At 31.2% G+C, this 16,275-nt stretch overlaps 1 protein-coding gene across 1 annotated transcript in view; it reads left to right on the top strand.

Annotated features, from left to right (window-relative positions):
- The first annotated feature begins 581 nt into the window (after window positions 1-581).
- The window catches only part of LOC148614141 (uncharacterized), a 48,814-nt gene continuing 33,120 nt past the window's right edge, over window positions 582-16,275 (top strand). The window contains exons 1-6 of the mRNA XM_088587992.1: window positions 582-789; window positions 2,421-2,679; window positions 4,210-4,269; window positions 10,731-10,944; window positions 11,286-11,393; window positions 13,704-13,917. Of these exons, the coding sequence (XP_088444118.1) occupies window positions 645-789; window positions 2,421-2,679; window positions 4,210-4,269; window positions 10,731-10,944; window positions 11,286-11,393; window positions 13,704-13,917 (1,000 nt within the window). The 5' untranslated portion in view covers window positions 582-644. The remainder of the gene's footprint in view (window positions 790-2,420; window positions 2,680-4,209; window positions 4,270-10,730; window positions 10,945-11,285; window positions 11,394-13,703; window positions 13,918-16,275) is intronic.

The following is a 16,275-nucleotide window of genomic DNA, read 5'->3' as shown; positions in this document are numbered from 1 at the left end:
AACTCATTAACCATCGTGAAAAGTGGACAATGGTGATGGAGAGCTATACTAGTCTAGTGATGGATAAACATACTGAGTTTGTATTGATGAACAGCTATAATTCATTAACCACTTACTCATAATACATATATTGATATTAGTATTAACTCATGGTCAAAAGGAACTACCATTGGTACTTAAACACTTGAAAAAAATGTCTTTTTTTACAGAATAGGCTATATATCAATGGCCATAAATTAATTGCATTTTTATTTAATAATCATTCGTTTCTGTTTGTATACATACTTGTTCTTATAAGATATTCCATCTACAATTAATTGAAAATTTTGGAAACCTTTCTGCATGCATGTTTTCTTAAATATGCTTCCTACTTTCAATATTTCAATAACAAAAATAATACATGAAATAAACTGTTAACACAATACCTGTATTTCCAATCTTTAAGGCAGATTTTTATACAAGTATCTAAAAATATCTATTTTTTTTCAAATGTTGTAAAATTAACAAACTATGAATACGTTCTTGTGATCTTTTGTATTTTATACATCAACGGTTATTGGGTGTATCAACTGACTCCCGCTATTTTCTGAATTATCTCCCTATCAGTACCGGGTTGAAAAAACATTTATTTCAAAAGAAAAAAAATGAGTTTTATCAACTGCACAGTTATCACAGAGAAACAAATAAAGTGTGGGAATGTTACATATGCTGCAGAGGAACTGTTAACGTACAGGGACAATTTATTTTGGATTTATTTAGGAATTTACGTGGCTTTGGTCTTATTTGCAGGTGATTCTACATTTCACTTTTTCAGGTTTTGCAAATAACTTACGTACCTTGAGGAAAAGTTTGGACTCCTGAATTATTTTTTTAAACAAATGTAATTTCTCCTTCAAAGGCAACTAGGACTTCACGCTTTTCAATGTTGGGGTCAAAATGTGTAACCATACACAGGGAGTGTATATTATAATATTAAGTCCTTGCCATACCAGAAAGAAGCTTGAAGTCTTATCAACAAATATTTCAAGCCATGGTGCTAAACCACAGCAACCTCCTTTTGCTTGTACATTGCAACATTAATGGCCAGCCTGTGGTAAAACAATGATAAAATGGAGTTTCCATGATTTATTTCTTAATTCTAGCACAAATTAGCAGTGCTGGAAATACGCTAGGTTAAGTCAGACATTTTTGTATTCATTTGTTTTAATAAGAACATCTAAAATATTCTAGTAGATATTAACAATGCTAGAAATATACTATATTCGAACTAAACAACTTTTAACATATTGGTTACAGCATTTAAATAATGTAAGTCATATTAGTAGAATTTGCAGAGCTAGAAATATGCTAGATTGACTTGACAAAATTATCCTCATAATTAATTCATAGTAACTTTTTTTGCAATCAGATATAAATGTATCTTAGCAGGATATAGACAATACCACTAATTACCAATAGTGATTTCAGCTGAATTTAGAGTAAATTTTAAGGTGTTTTCAGCACTGCTCCTTTTTTATACTTGATTACAGCGTAATTGTTGTGTACATTCACTTTCTGCTTAAATACGCTAATACTTTACATCACAATTCTGAAGAAACTCCAGCAGGAAATTAGTACCGCTAATTTTATTAGCAATGCTAAATTTTGTTCTAGGTTTCATGGGAAATCTCTAAATGATGATTGACTTTCACACACCTTCAATTTGCTTTCCAGACTTAACAAATCTTTCACAAAAATTTGAGCTTTTCCTTGCCAAAGGGATAGTGGGGCATAATAATCAACAAACATTGCAACTGTCCTGGGCGATGGGAAAGTGTAATTCGAGAATACTGTTTAAAGAATATTATAAAGTCTTCAGTGTCATAATAATGTCAAAAATTATTTTTTTTTAGAAAAAAAATAGTGTATTCAGCCAAATCTAGTCACACATATCTTATTAAAAAAATTTAGAATTTCAAGCTTTAATTAGGAAATTTTGTATTTCTTTTTAAACTGCTATAATTATATACATTTTGTGGACACTTTACAGGATGTTAAAAAAAAAATTAATTTTTGAAATGATTAGGTTTTTAATTTGCATGAATTGTGGTGTCCTCCACACTCTAGCCTACTAGTCAGGTTTTTCTCTTTTGGCATGATAACATCCCAAGTGAGGGCTATTCTATTCAGCTCCCTTCTGATACACCCCTTAACATGTATGTAGACTGAGCAGTTGGTCACTGGCCAATTTTTTATCTGCCTTCTATGATAAGGTGATCTCTTTTTCAAGCCTATTCTTATAAACACATTGGTCCTGCATATAGGATGGAATATAAAAATCTAGCCCATTTGTAAATTAGTACAACATGATAACCATCACAAATTATTTCTTAAAGTTCAGTATACTTGATATTTAATCAAAGCTACACATTTATTTTCAGGTTTGATGTCTGGTCTGACCATGGGTCTTTTATCCTTAGATGTCATGACATTGAAAATAATGAAGGATGGTGGTTCTATGAAGGAAAAGAAACAAGCCGAGAAGATTCTTCCCATTGTAAAACGACACCATTTATTACTAGTGACACTTCTACTTGCTAATGCTGCTGCTGTGGAGTCAATGCCAATATTCCTTGATAAGATTTCAAGTCCTGTTATAGCCATCTTGGTATCAGTCACTGCGGTGCTGATTTTTGGAGAGTAGGTAGAAAAACTCGAGCTGTTTTAAAACGATTTTTTTGCATAAAAGGATAATTTATTATTTAGTATTTATAAATTATTTTAATTTATTCTTTATAAAAAATTCATAAGGCCAACAAAAAAAAAAAAAAAATCCTAGATTCTCATCCAACTTTTTGAAAAAAAATTTGGTGAGAGGGCAAATTTAATTTTCATTTCTTATTTTCCCTACAGTAACTGTCACTCCTACTGTTGTTATTATCATCATCTATGTGTGCGTGGTGATAAATTTTACTAGCACAAACATATTTAAAAGCCCTATTAAAGTGCATTTGTCTCTACTGCTACATTCGTACCAGTTTTCATCAATTTGGAATTTCTTTTTGTCATCTGTGACGCATTGCGAGGGGACATAGAAATGCCAGACTTTTGTTACGGTTGAATGATTTTTTACGGAAGTTACGACCCTTGGACTTTCAGTGAATTTACAGTTTTCTGCACTTTTTTTTGTAATGCTTTTACCAATTGATTTTATCTTATGTATATAGTCTTACTGTGTGAAGTTACAGATTAAGTTCGACTGTAGTTATGGTTGAATGATTTTTACAGATGTTATGGCCCTTGGACTTAGAAGATTTAAGTAAATTTAAGTTTTCCGAACTTTTTTTTTGTAACACTTCTATAAATTTATTTTGTATTTTGTATGTAGTCTTGCTATGAGAAGTTACAGATTAAGTTCCAGTTTGGTTATGGTTGAATGATTTTTACAGTAGTTATGGCCCTTGGACTTAGAAAATTTCAGTTAATTTAAAGTTTTCTGCACTTTTTTATTACATGGGGGACATTGAAATTTTTTAAGAAATAGCAGCAAAAAACTATGATATACAAACAGGCAGTTACTAAAAGACAATTATAATAAATCAGGTCCAAACAAGACGGTATATTCGGAGGAAATTTGAGTTGGGTATTATTTTTAAAAACACATTTTGAAAATTAAAAAAATCAGGGTTGGCATGAAAAATTAGGTGGGGCGGCAATTATGATTTTGGAAAATTTTTTTATTATGGCCTAAATGCAACTGAAATAAATACAAAATAAAATAATGAAAGTTTATTAATAAATTTGATAAAAAATGTACATGTAAAGAATTTTTTCTCCATTATATTTTACAAACAAAAGCTTGAATTCAATAAGTCATTGATATTCAGTGTATGTCTAGTTCTTAAATGGAATAGGACAGTGACCTCTTATTATAGTTTGCTGCATCATATTTCAATTATGGCATCATATAGATATCATTTTCTTTATTCTTATCACCTGTATTGTGGCTATATTGTGGTAGCAAGAATCTATTTACCTTATGTAACTCAAGATTAATGAAGAGTTACCGAAGTGCTACTACATCAGATCACAAAAATTAGATTCTGCAAAGGTAAAATAGACATTTTTTGGACCAAAACTGCAAAAAAATTGTTACTAAAAATATACAGTATGCAGTAATAATGTTTCTATGTGATATATTTAAATAGTGATATAATATTTTTTTGACAGGGTAGTTCCTCAAGCTGTTTGTACCAGATTTGGTCTAGCAATTGGGGCAGCCTTAGCACCGTAAGTTTGTTCAAGCATGGTGTCAAGTATTGTCAAGATACAAGAATCCAATTACATAATACATAATAAATATACAGGTATTCTGTTACAGACAGAATTAACAATTACACCAGTAAATAAAAACATCCCATGTTCTTGAAAGGTAAATTGACATTTTGAGTAATTAGAGCAAATATCTTGATAGCATAATTGATAGAAAAACTCTGAACTTAGTAAATGATCCCTATGGTAAGTCCTACTGAAGTCTTCTTGAGTCAAATTGTCAGACAACTTGTTAGAGTTATTGCCCTTGAAAGGCCAAATTTTAACAGATTTAAGCTCCCGGGAGCCTCTTGTTTGCTACAAAAGTTTCCATAAGTAAATCAAGTGATTTTTATACATTTCATAAAAAATGGTGATTGTAAGACACCTAAGGTGACCAGAACATTAAAAATTTCATTTCTGCAAAAGAAGATAAGGATCACCATGCCTACAGAACAAATTTGCTTATAAAGTATTTAAAAATTAATAATGATATTTTGACCTGTTTTTGATGGGCTTTTAGAAATTTCATTAAATGCAAACTTAATTTGCAAAATAAATTGCTGTTTGTGACTTCAACTAGATTTACAGCTGTTTTGTGCCTTTTACTTAAAAGTTGCATTTATAACAAAAATGAAAATAAGGCTAAATTCTACCCAGTCCCTTAGCAAAAGAAGCAAACAATGTTTAATATAAATTCTGATTTCTGTGTATCTATGATTTCCTATTTCTGTTTATCCATGATTTCTGATTTCTGTGTATCTATGATTTCCTATTTCTGTTTATCCATGATTTCTGATTTCTGTGTATCTATGATTTCCTATTTCTGTGTATCCATGATTTCCTATTTCTATGTATCCATGATATCTGATTTCTGTGTATCTATGATTTCCTATTTCTGTGTATCCATGACTTCCTATTTCTGTTTATCCATGATTTCTGATTTCTGTGTATCTATGATTTCCTATTTCTGTGCATCTATGATTTCCTATTTCTGTGTATCCATGATTTCTGATTTCTGTGTATCTATGATTTCTTATTTCTGTGTATCCATGATTTCTTATTTCTGTGTATCTATGATTTCTTATTTCTGTGTATCCATGACTTCCTATTTCTGTGTATCCATGATATCTGATTTCTGTGTATCTATGATTTCCTATTTCTGTGTATCCATGACTTCCTATTTCTGTTTATCCATGATTTCTGATTTCTATGTATCTATGATTTCCTATTTCTGTGCATCTATGATTTCCTATTTCTGTGTATCCATGATTTCTGATTTCTGTGTATCCATGATATCTGATTTGTGTGTATCTATGATTTCCTATTTCTGTGTATCCATGATTTCCTATTTCTGTGTATCCATGACTTCCTATTTCTGTTTATCCATGATTTCTGATTTGTGTGTATCTATGATTTCCTATTTCTGTGTATCCATGATTTCTGATTTCTGTGTATCTATGATTTCCTATTTCTGTGTTTCCATGATTTCTGATTTCTGTGTATCTATGATTTCTTATTTCTGTGTATCCATGATTTCTGATTTCTGTGTATCTATGATTTCTTATTTCTGTGTATCCATGATTTCCTATTTCTGTGTATCCATGATTTATGATTTCTGTGTATCTATGATTTCTTATTTCTGTGTATCCATGATTTCTGATTTCTGTGTATCTATGATTTCTTATTTCTGTGTATCCATGACTTCCTATTTCTGTGTATCCATGATTTCTGATTTCTGTGTATCTATGATTTCTGATTTCTGTATATCTATGATTTCCTATTTCTTTGTATCTATGATTTCCTATTTCTGTTTATCCATGATTTCCTGTTTCTGTTTATCCATGATTTCTGATTTCTGTATATCTATGATTTCCTTTTTCTGTGTATCCACGATTTCCTATTTCTGTGTATCCATGATTTCTGATTTCTGTGTGTCCATGATTGCCTATTTCTTGGTATCTATGATTTCCTATTTCTGTGTATCCATGATTTCTGATTTCTGTGTATCTATGATTTCTGATTTCTGTATATCTATGATTTCCTATTTCTTTGTATCTATGATTTCCTATTTCTGTTTATCCATGATTTCCTGTTTCTGTTTATCCATGATTTCTGATTTCTGTATATCTATGATTTCCTTTTTCTGTGTATCCACGATTTCCTATTTCTGTGTATCCATGATTTCTGATTTCTGTGTGTCCATGATTGCCTATTTCTTGGTATCTATGATTTCCTATTTCTGTGTATCCATGATTTCTGATTTCTGTGTATCCATGATTTCTGATTTCTGTGTATCTATGATTTCCTATTTCTGTGTATCTATGATTTCTGATTTCTGTGTATCTATGATTTCCTATTTCTGTGTATCTATGATTTCTGATTTCTGTGTATCTATGATTTCCTATTTCTGTGTATCTATGATTTCTGATTTCTGTGTATCTATGATTTCCTATTTCCGTTTATCCATGATTTCTGATTTCTGTGTATCTATGACTTCCTATTTCTGTGTATCTATGATTTCTGATTTCTGTATATCTATGATTTCCTATTTCTTTGTATCTATGATTTCCTATTTCTGTTTATCCATGATTTCCTGTTTCTGTTTATCCATGATTTCTGATTTCTGTATATCTATTATTTCCTATTTCTGTGTATCTATGATTTCTGATTTCTGTGTATCTATGATTTCTGATTTCTGTGACATAAACAATGAAACATATTATTTCTTGGAGTATTGGCTGTTTTGAAATGAAAAAACCTGAATTGAAACTCTTTTTCTATTTTTAGCTCACCTAGTCTAAAAGACCATATGAGTTTTTGTCATCATTTGGTGTACGTACGCAGCATCTTTGTCATCTTTTGTTAGATTTTCTTTAAAAATCTTCCACCCTGAAATTACAGTTGACTATATGTCAAAAACTATATAGATATTGGAAAATAAGTGTGACCTTCCTTCCTAACCTTGAGTAGCTCTACTAACGTCTGTATTGCTTTTCAGCCAGTATTGTGAAGACTATAATAGAAAAAAAAATTTCAATTGATGAAATGATCTTTATGATAAGGCCTACAAAAGTTTTCATTATGTGAAAGTTGTCGAACAACTTCTTGTTAGAGTTATTGCCCTTGAAAGGTGAATTATGATGGTTTTTGTAGTTTTCAGCCTGGCAATATCTTGAAAACTATTGTAGATAGAAAAAAAATTCAATTGATGAAATGATCTTTATGATGAAAACCAAAGTTGCTGAACTTGTATATATTTCACAAATATTTTGATTATAAATATCTAATGATATAAAGAGTTGAATATGACAATACTTTCAATACTGAAGAGGCGAGTTATTCAGGCTCTTGTGAACCTCTTGTTTTTTTAGCTTAGGTACTATAAAATGGCATGTTCGTGTCAACAAAGTAAAGTAACCCAGTTATCAATTCATTGATACAAGGATATAAATTGTCATTGATACAAAAATGTACATAGTCATTGGTACAAAAATGTACATTCTCATTGATACAAAAATATACATTGTGTTTTTCATCATAGTGTTTCAATCAGATATATATCCAGCTCTTTACAAGTACTCTTTTCTGAAAAAAAAATGGGAACAAAATTTACAAATATTACAAAGGACACTTTTTATGTACATGTACCGGTACTCTTTAAGAAGAAATATGTAAACAAATACTGTTTGCTTGTATTGTAATAAACTTTGCATCTTTCAATGAAAAAGTAAGTTAAGGGCTTGTAAAATGATGACAAATGCATTTATGTTTAATATTGTCCAAAATATGACATCTCCACAAAAATCAAAGTACTGAAGTACTGAGTCTATGAAGCCTTCATATTTTGCTCTGTTTCTTACTGCACAATCACATTTCTAATCATAAAAAAGGATTGTAATATTTTAAACTAGGGAAAGTAATATTTTTACCATTCTTTCTTTTAGAAGAAATTTTTTTTAAAGACCGTTTATTAGCTGAGCAGCCATGGCTTCTTGAGTTGACAAGATGAATGAGGGAAAATGACTCACAACCTTTTCTTACTTTTCACGCACACAGATTTGACGATACACATTTAAAAATATACATTTTAAATCACTCTTCCATGAATTTTTGTTTTGCTTTTTTATATCACTTCACTACATAGCTTTTGCTTTTGCTTATCATAGAATTGAAGCAAATATTTATACAGCTCCAAGTTCTCCCTTAGTCATACATGGACAAATACTCTTTAGTTAAACCACTGTTGAATCCTGTGTTCCTGTGTAAAAGCATGTAAATTTGCCATTTTTGATGTCTAATTACTTTCAAAATGAATTATGACCATACAATCAGACCGAAGCATCAACATAGTAGTTCACCCAAAACCAAGGTTCTTTCACCTCTACTAAATAGAGTTACTAACAGAGTCATAAAATGGAGCAGTCCTGAGAGATGCAAAATGGGTATTCAAGACTGTGATAGAAACAATCTGAATTAAAGAATATATTTAGATTTGTCATAATGCTCAACTGGAGAAATCCAAGATGGTGGGATGACGCGAGGGTACTAGCGGGGGCTACAGAAAAATTGTCCATTCTTTCCCTCAAGATAATCAAAAATTGTTTGCAAATATTATCTGTAATGAAAGAATTATGTCTACATTAGGGAGTGCTTTCGTGCACCCACCTTATTTAATCAAACTATTTTCCGTTTGGCGTTCCCTTCAGCTTCAGAATCTTTTCTTCTAAGGTCATTTTAGATATTCATATGCATGAGAGGCCAGTGACTGTAACAATTTTTCACCATGTGATCAACAGTCCAAAGAAACAAGTCATTAAATAGTGCGTAAATATTACATGGATTTCTAAATAAAGTGGAAGATGTGAAGTTTTCCTTGCATTCTGTTTGATTAACTATCAATTTCATGGTTATTTTTACTCCTTTCCATTTCACGTTTCACTCTTTTCCATTCACAATGGTATTGATCGTGGATGCATGTGAGTGCTACCGCAAATTATGATTGTAGCAAGATTTTCATGTGATGCCTAGGTCAATTTCAGCCACTGTCGTGGCTTCATTGACAAAAATTACATGTCGTCTTACAGTCGAACCTCAATGTGTCGAACTCGGATTACTCAAAAACTAATTACAAAGTCCCAGCAAAACTCCCCTTACTCCAATACTATTTTACCTCGGATGACTTGAACTCGGATGAATTGAAACCTCGAATAACCTCAAGGTAATCAATCAGTCCCCTCGATAGGACTTCAAGGTTAATTAACCCTGATGTCTCGAAGTCAACTAATTAGTCGGAAATCTGATTGCTTTATTACAAACCATGATTGAAGTGTGTTTTAACAACAGTTAGCGTGGCTTTTAAAATTAATTTGTTGACACTCTTTATGGTCCGATTTGTTTATTTAATTAATTTAAAATTGCGCGTGTTGTTAAAAGACACGAATTTTATTAATAACACGTGGGAATTTACACTAACAGTGATATCGGATATTTTGATATTTTGAAAAATTTTATAAAAAAATACAGATGAATTGTAATGGTATCTGACTATTTAATGAAACATCAAACAGATGATAGTTAGGGTATTTCAACGACTACGTTTGTTCCGCTAGTGAATTTGAAATTTTATCGTAATATTGTAGAGCACACGGTTTGACGATACTCCTGATTGTGAGTCAAACTAAGCAGCATGTTTTGAACTATGACGTTTTTGATATAGAAAAAATAAAAAGGAAATTTCACTAAAACACTCAGTGCCTTTCATTATTTCAAACATGATATACACCATACAAAAAAATATCTTCTGATATGAAACACTTGACATTACGAAGTACTATTTAAAGTGAAGTACATGTACATGTACAAGCACAACAAATGATGTAACTACAGAAACAATCATGGACCAAACTACTAGTATATCTGGTTTATCCTTGACCTTGGATTACTCGAACCTCGGATAACTCGAAGATTTTTGCATCGTCCCTTTGACTTCGACTTAAGGAGGTTCGACTGTATATGTGCCTATATTATAAAGAAAATATTTGAAATGGAGAAAAAAAATTGTAACATTCAGTAGAAGGCAACAATTACATGATCATGGTCACAGAACCATGATGTTATACATGTATGTAAATTCTGATTTTGATGTGGTCACTAACCACGATGTTTAATGAATTAATTTTGATTTCTGAGAATACATGGTACAATCATGGTCACTAACTGTGGTGTTACATGCATATTCTGATTGCTGAGAATCCATTGCATGGTCATTAACCATGATATTCAATGTAAAAATTCTGAATTCTGAGAATCCATGGTATTATCATGGCCAATAACCTTGAGTTTATATGTAAATTTTGATTTCCATTTTTTTCCTATTATGATGCCCAGTTCGTTTTATACCATCCTAATATAACTGTCATTTGTTACTTTATTTGCAGGGTTGTGTATATTCTGATGGCAACATTCTTCATTATAGCCTGGCCTCTCTCTAAGTTATTGGATTGTTTACTGGGTACAGAACATGGAACCTTCTATCGCAGGGCGCAGCTGAAAGTTCTAGTTGATCTACATGCTAGCACCCCTCATTCAGAAAATGGATCAGACCATAAACCTGAAGAAAGCCTTACAGTTGATGAAGTTTTAATAATTAAAGTAAATTTAATTTTATGAACATATGTACATATATATAGATTTAGATATTAACATTGCAGACACTGTTATGCACAAATATTATACTTGTGTTAAAATGTTTAATCACTTTTAAAAGTGATCCATTTTATTTTCTTCGATAAGAATTCTTTATTTTGGCATTTAAGCCAAATAAGGACTACTGAATCCTGTTAGTTATATGATACCTACTAAATCTTTTTTTTCTTCACCAGATTATGCATGTAAGGCCATATAAAATGGAAATTTTGTCCACCTTTGATTTACTAAAGGAGGGAGGTAATGAAGATCGATATGTTGCTACTCTTTCTACATCTATTTTCCAGGGAGCTTTAGATATGAAGCATAAAACAGTTAGAAATGCCATGTTACCATTAGATGATGTTTTTATGTTAGATATAAACAGCTGTATGGACAGACAAACGATGAAAGCAGTAAGTATATTTATAGGTTTCATAAAAAGTGGAAGTTGAATATAAAGAAAAACAAAAAAAAAACAACATATTTCCAGACTATAAGTCAATATTTTTTTTCAGCAAACTGTCAGCCCTGACTTATGGTCCACTTCGAATTATATAAGGATTTTTCAAGAAAAAATGTTCATCTGCAATGGATTTCATTAGATTTGTTTAATTTACTTTTGATTGCTTTCATTCAAAATTTTGGGTAAACTGTAATCAACGAAAGCCGTGACTCAAACAGTCAAACCGTTGATCGAAGATTGTTATTCAGTTCCTCTATCCTTTATGAATGAATACAAGGATGTTAATAAAAACTTTGAAACTGTAAATATATATATAAACCAACTCTGGAAGATATGTTAACAAACTCTTTTTTAACTGGAAAAAATTTACAGGTAACAAGTTTTTTTATTGTATTTTGAAATACCAGGTTATATTGTTTATTAATGAACACTCATAATTATGATCTATTCATCTAACTAATTTCCCACTAATTTCACACATGGGTGCCCAAACTTGACAAGTATATGATTTCGTACCCCTGATGATCTAAGGCTTCAGAGCAAATGATGTGCTATTCAATAAAATAATTGAACTTGCTGACATTGTACAATTTAACAAAAATACAAATATTAATTTAATTCAGAAAACTATACAAATTAAGTAACATCTCTGGAATAAAATGCTGTTAAAAACAAACCGCTCAATTCGGATCTTTACTGACACCTACGATATATATGCACATGTCTGACCCACAACTAATTTGGCAAGTTGGACTTATCTCTGTTTTTTTTGTTGATTTTGGTCAAAATTGGGCAATTCGACTTATACTCCACATCGACTTACAGTCCAGAAAATATGGTAATATGATTTTAGGGAGTTCTGTTGATGGATGAGCTCAACTGTTGTTTACGGTGCACTGCTATGTTGCTAGAGAGGGTAAAAATATGCATTTTCCCCTGCAAGTATCTTGTCTTTTCTAGTCTTTTTTCTACCAGTTGCATGTTGCTATGGGTGAAGTCTCATTTGGTGAAGAGAATGTGTACATGTGTGAGACTTTCTTCTTGGAAACTTAGTACATTTCTACACAACCAATAATTTTCAAATCATTAAGAAGTAAATAAATAAATTTAAAATTGTATCCATCAACGTATTAAAAAAAAAAGCTCCTCTGCACTTGTGCAATCGTCCACCTCCGAGTCCACAACTTTCAACTTCCATCAGAATATTTTTTAGCCATTCATACATCTGGTCTTACATTCTACATATATAGGATCTTGCTGATTTTCCATCCTTATCAACTCAAGTTATTTAATTTCAGCATGATAACAGACAGCCTCAGTAAGTTTGTTAAAATGTTAAAATTAGATAATGTAAACTGATATTTTGGAGTATTAAATTTTCATGGGTTATAAAACATTTTTCTGTTTGATTCCTTGGGAATATTTGGCGGACTTACATTCAGCATCTGCAAATGGTGGAAATTCTAGTGATTGTCCATCTATGATGTCACCAGTTATAACAGAAAAAAATAACTTAAGAAATTTCACAATATAGCTTTTGACCAATTATATTTTATTGACAATAGGTCACAATCAATCAGCAAGCAGTCACAATGGTGAATTTTTTCAAATCACTAGTTCATATCATATATTATTGTCCCGTGATGTGATAAAACAAGTTATCTAGACATCCAAGGAGTAGATAAATTGTAGAAAATCATAGAGAATACTTATTCTGTTATGATGACAAAATAGCTTTGTGCATGGCAGAGCCAAGTAACATGACACAGGAGCTCAGCAGTACTAAACTTCTTGTCAAAAATAAAAAAAAAAAACAGGGTATTTTACTCCGAAACTATTTAAAACAAGTTCAAACATATGTGTTCGTTACCCCTGCCATACCAGTCAAGATTACGGTGCTACACCTCCGCAACAGTTCTGTAGCCATAGTATTTTGAGCATGGGAGGCGACGAACCTTTCTGACTTTCTCGATAACCAATTGTAGGTGTGTTTAACATGTTTAAATTGCTTTTTTTGCTTTCAAAGGTGAAGGTCATTGTAAGCCCCTGAATGCTCTCCGCTAAGGACAAGCACAGTTTATTACCCGTTCATTTGATAATGGCAATAATTTGTATCTGTAATAAAAACAATGGTCTGAACAGTATTTGTTAAAAAAACTGGGAGTAGTTCTTAAAACCAAAACGAAAGGGAACAAAACAGAACAAAAACAAAGACAACCTAAATGAATCTATTAATAGGTATTAACAATTTACATTACAGGTAGTGGATATGACACACTCTAGAGTACCAGTGTATGAGGGAGAGAAGACGAATATCATTTCTATGTTGATTGTCAAAAGGTTGATATTATTAGACCCAGATGATGCCACACCTGTGAAAACATTGCTAAGTTCTAATGCTGCCACAACTGTTATTTATGTTGAAGATAATATGCCTTTGTATGATCTCCTGAATCTGTTTCAAACTGGAAAAGGTAAGTTTGTTTTAATTATGCTGACTTTAAAATTGTTATTTTTTTACCCCTTTTGTCACTCAGTGGGAAATTTATTCAACATGTATACATGTGTTTACTCTTATGTAGGTTCTGTGAATGAGGTGGTCTCATAATAATTTTGAAAATTTAAAAAAAAATGATTACTTTATTACTACAGATTCTCATTTATTTACAAATTAAATATAAAATTACTTCATACTGTTTTGATATTCATTTTCGTGATTCTTGGTTCTCAAACATTTTAGTGAGTATTTAAGTTCATGATATGTTGAAAATCATCAAATTCTTAATGATTTTTATGCATATTAGCAGGTACTCAATTCACACTGAACCTAGACTTATGCATTGTAAGTGGATTATTTGTGATTCTGATTAAAAGTAGTCAAAATAAAGCTGAGAATGTGTACTTTAAAATCATATATGTAATTAACTACAAAAGATTATAAATAAAAGTAAGAGTAATTTGCCTCCATGCTGTCAGTTAGCAGAAGTGGTAAAAATGTTGATTATCAGTATTTTTTATTCAAGTAAATTTTTGAATAATTTCTATGGTCATTGTACCATTAGAATAATGATTTTGAAAGCCTTATTTTCCAAGCTTTGTAATGGTATGCAACTTTTAAGGTGTCATTTGTCCTGGTAATTCACAGTGAAACATTGAAAATTACTTGTTGAACATGTAAAGTAATGGAAATGTTAAAAGTGGTTAGTGAGACCATAAGCCATGTTATTGCCCTTTTTTGATGGTTTTTTTTTTTTTTGGTTATATTTAGTGTTATTTAATTCAAAAATCTTCTCCTCTGACACTACTTGACCAATTGGAACCAAACTTGGTATGAATGTTTCTTAGGGTATCCTGCATAGAACTGATGAGGGTATTTTTTTGATTCATCAATAACATGGCCACTATTACTAAAAATAGAACTTGAGGTCAGACAGTAGTTTTTCGCATATATCTCCAGAACCTTTAGGTTTACCCAAACTCTTTCTATTGTCAGAAGTCTTCAGGGATCAAAGTTGTCAGGCGACTATTTGTAAGAGTTATTGCCCTTGACAGATGAAAAATGACTTTTTTTTTCCTGTTTTCTCCCAATATCTTGAAAACTATAATAGAATGAATAAACTTTCAATTGCTGAAACGATCCTTATGATAAGTCCTACCAAAGTCTTCTTTGAGTCAAAATTGTTGGACAACTCCTTGTTAAATTATTGCCCTTGAAAGACAAACTTTTAATAAGGTGAGTGATTCAGGCTCCTGGGAGCCTCTTATTTAAGGTTGATAGAGCTTTGGAAACACTGCATTAATTGTACTTCAATTACTGATCCTTATTGTTTTGATAAAAAAAAACTTCAGCAGAGTTTATCTGCCTTTCTAACACGATAAAATATGCTGGAATCGAGAGAATTCTGTGAAACAACATTACAACAAGTAAAGGGGATAAAGTTGGTCTTACCATGGTTATATGACAGTCACCTGATGGATATCCTTAGGTAGTTAACTAGATGTTTGATAGAGGATTCAAAATTTTCACTTTTCCTTGATACGGGAGTCTTTATCTAATAGGAAGTTTTAAATCTCCTTATTCTTTGGTATGGGAATCTTTATCTAATAGGAAGTTTCAAATCTCCTTATTCTTTGGTATGGGAATCTTTATCTAATAGGAAGTTTTAAATCTCCTTATTAATTGTCCAGTTACCTACCAAAGATCTTGAAGATATTTCATCTGGTAATGGTCATTCTATCAATTGAGGGAAACAACTTTGTTCATAGAAGTTTACTATTTTATTCGCTGTAAGAGATTATGCTTAAAGCTGTGATCTATAAGTGATACTTAATTGAAAAGTTTTGAGAAGTTAACCAATTAAAACAAATCCTTTATTGTTTGACCAGTTTTGAATAGTATTTCACATACATTGCCTTCATCATATACATTTGTAAAAATACTTTTATTTGTTGACAACTGCCTGTTACAGATCTGTCTTAATTCATTTTTTTAACAATCCCTGTGATTTTGACTTGCTCTTATACGGAGCCAAATCAGAATATACTAATTAATCTTGAGAGCATTCCACTGAAAATTTTCTGCTAAGTCACCACTTCCTGAAACTTGTAGTTTTTTCTAAGTATTTGATAATATGATTAAATAAGAAATTGTATTTTCTCATTATTTAGTTAGTTATTTGTACATGTTCCAGGAGAGTTATATAAACAGAGGAGTCATTGTCTTTATAATATGCTTTAATTAGTTGAATTTTCAGACTTTTAATATCAATGCTTGATATACACACTTGTGGGAAATGACACTTGACTTATGACAAAATTTTCAAACACACATC

The sequence above is a fragment of the Perna viridis genome, chromosome 6 (genome assembly GCF_037379345.1).
Source record: "Perna viridis isolate PV_CMFRI_1.1 ecotype Kerala chromosome 6, ASM3737934v1, whole genome shotgun sequence".
Classification (NCBI taxonomy): Eukaryota; Metazoa; Mollusca; class Bivalvia; order Mytilida; family Mytilidae; genus Perna; species Perna viridis.
The sequence above is the reverse complement of the archived record's forward strand: the minus strand, read 5'-3'. Positions and strand labels throughout refer to the sequence as shown.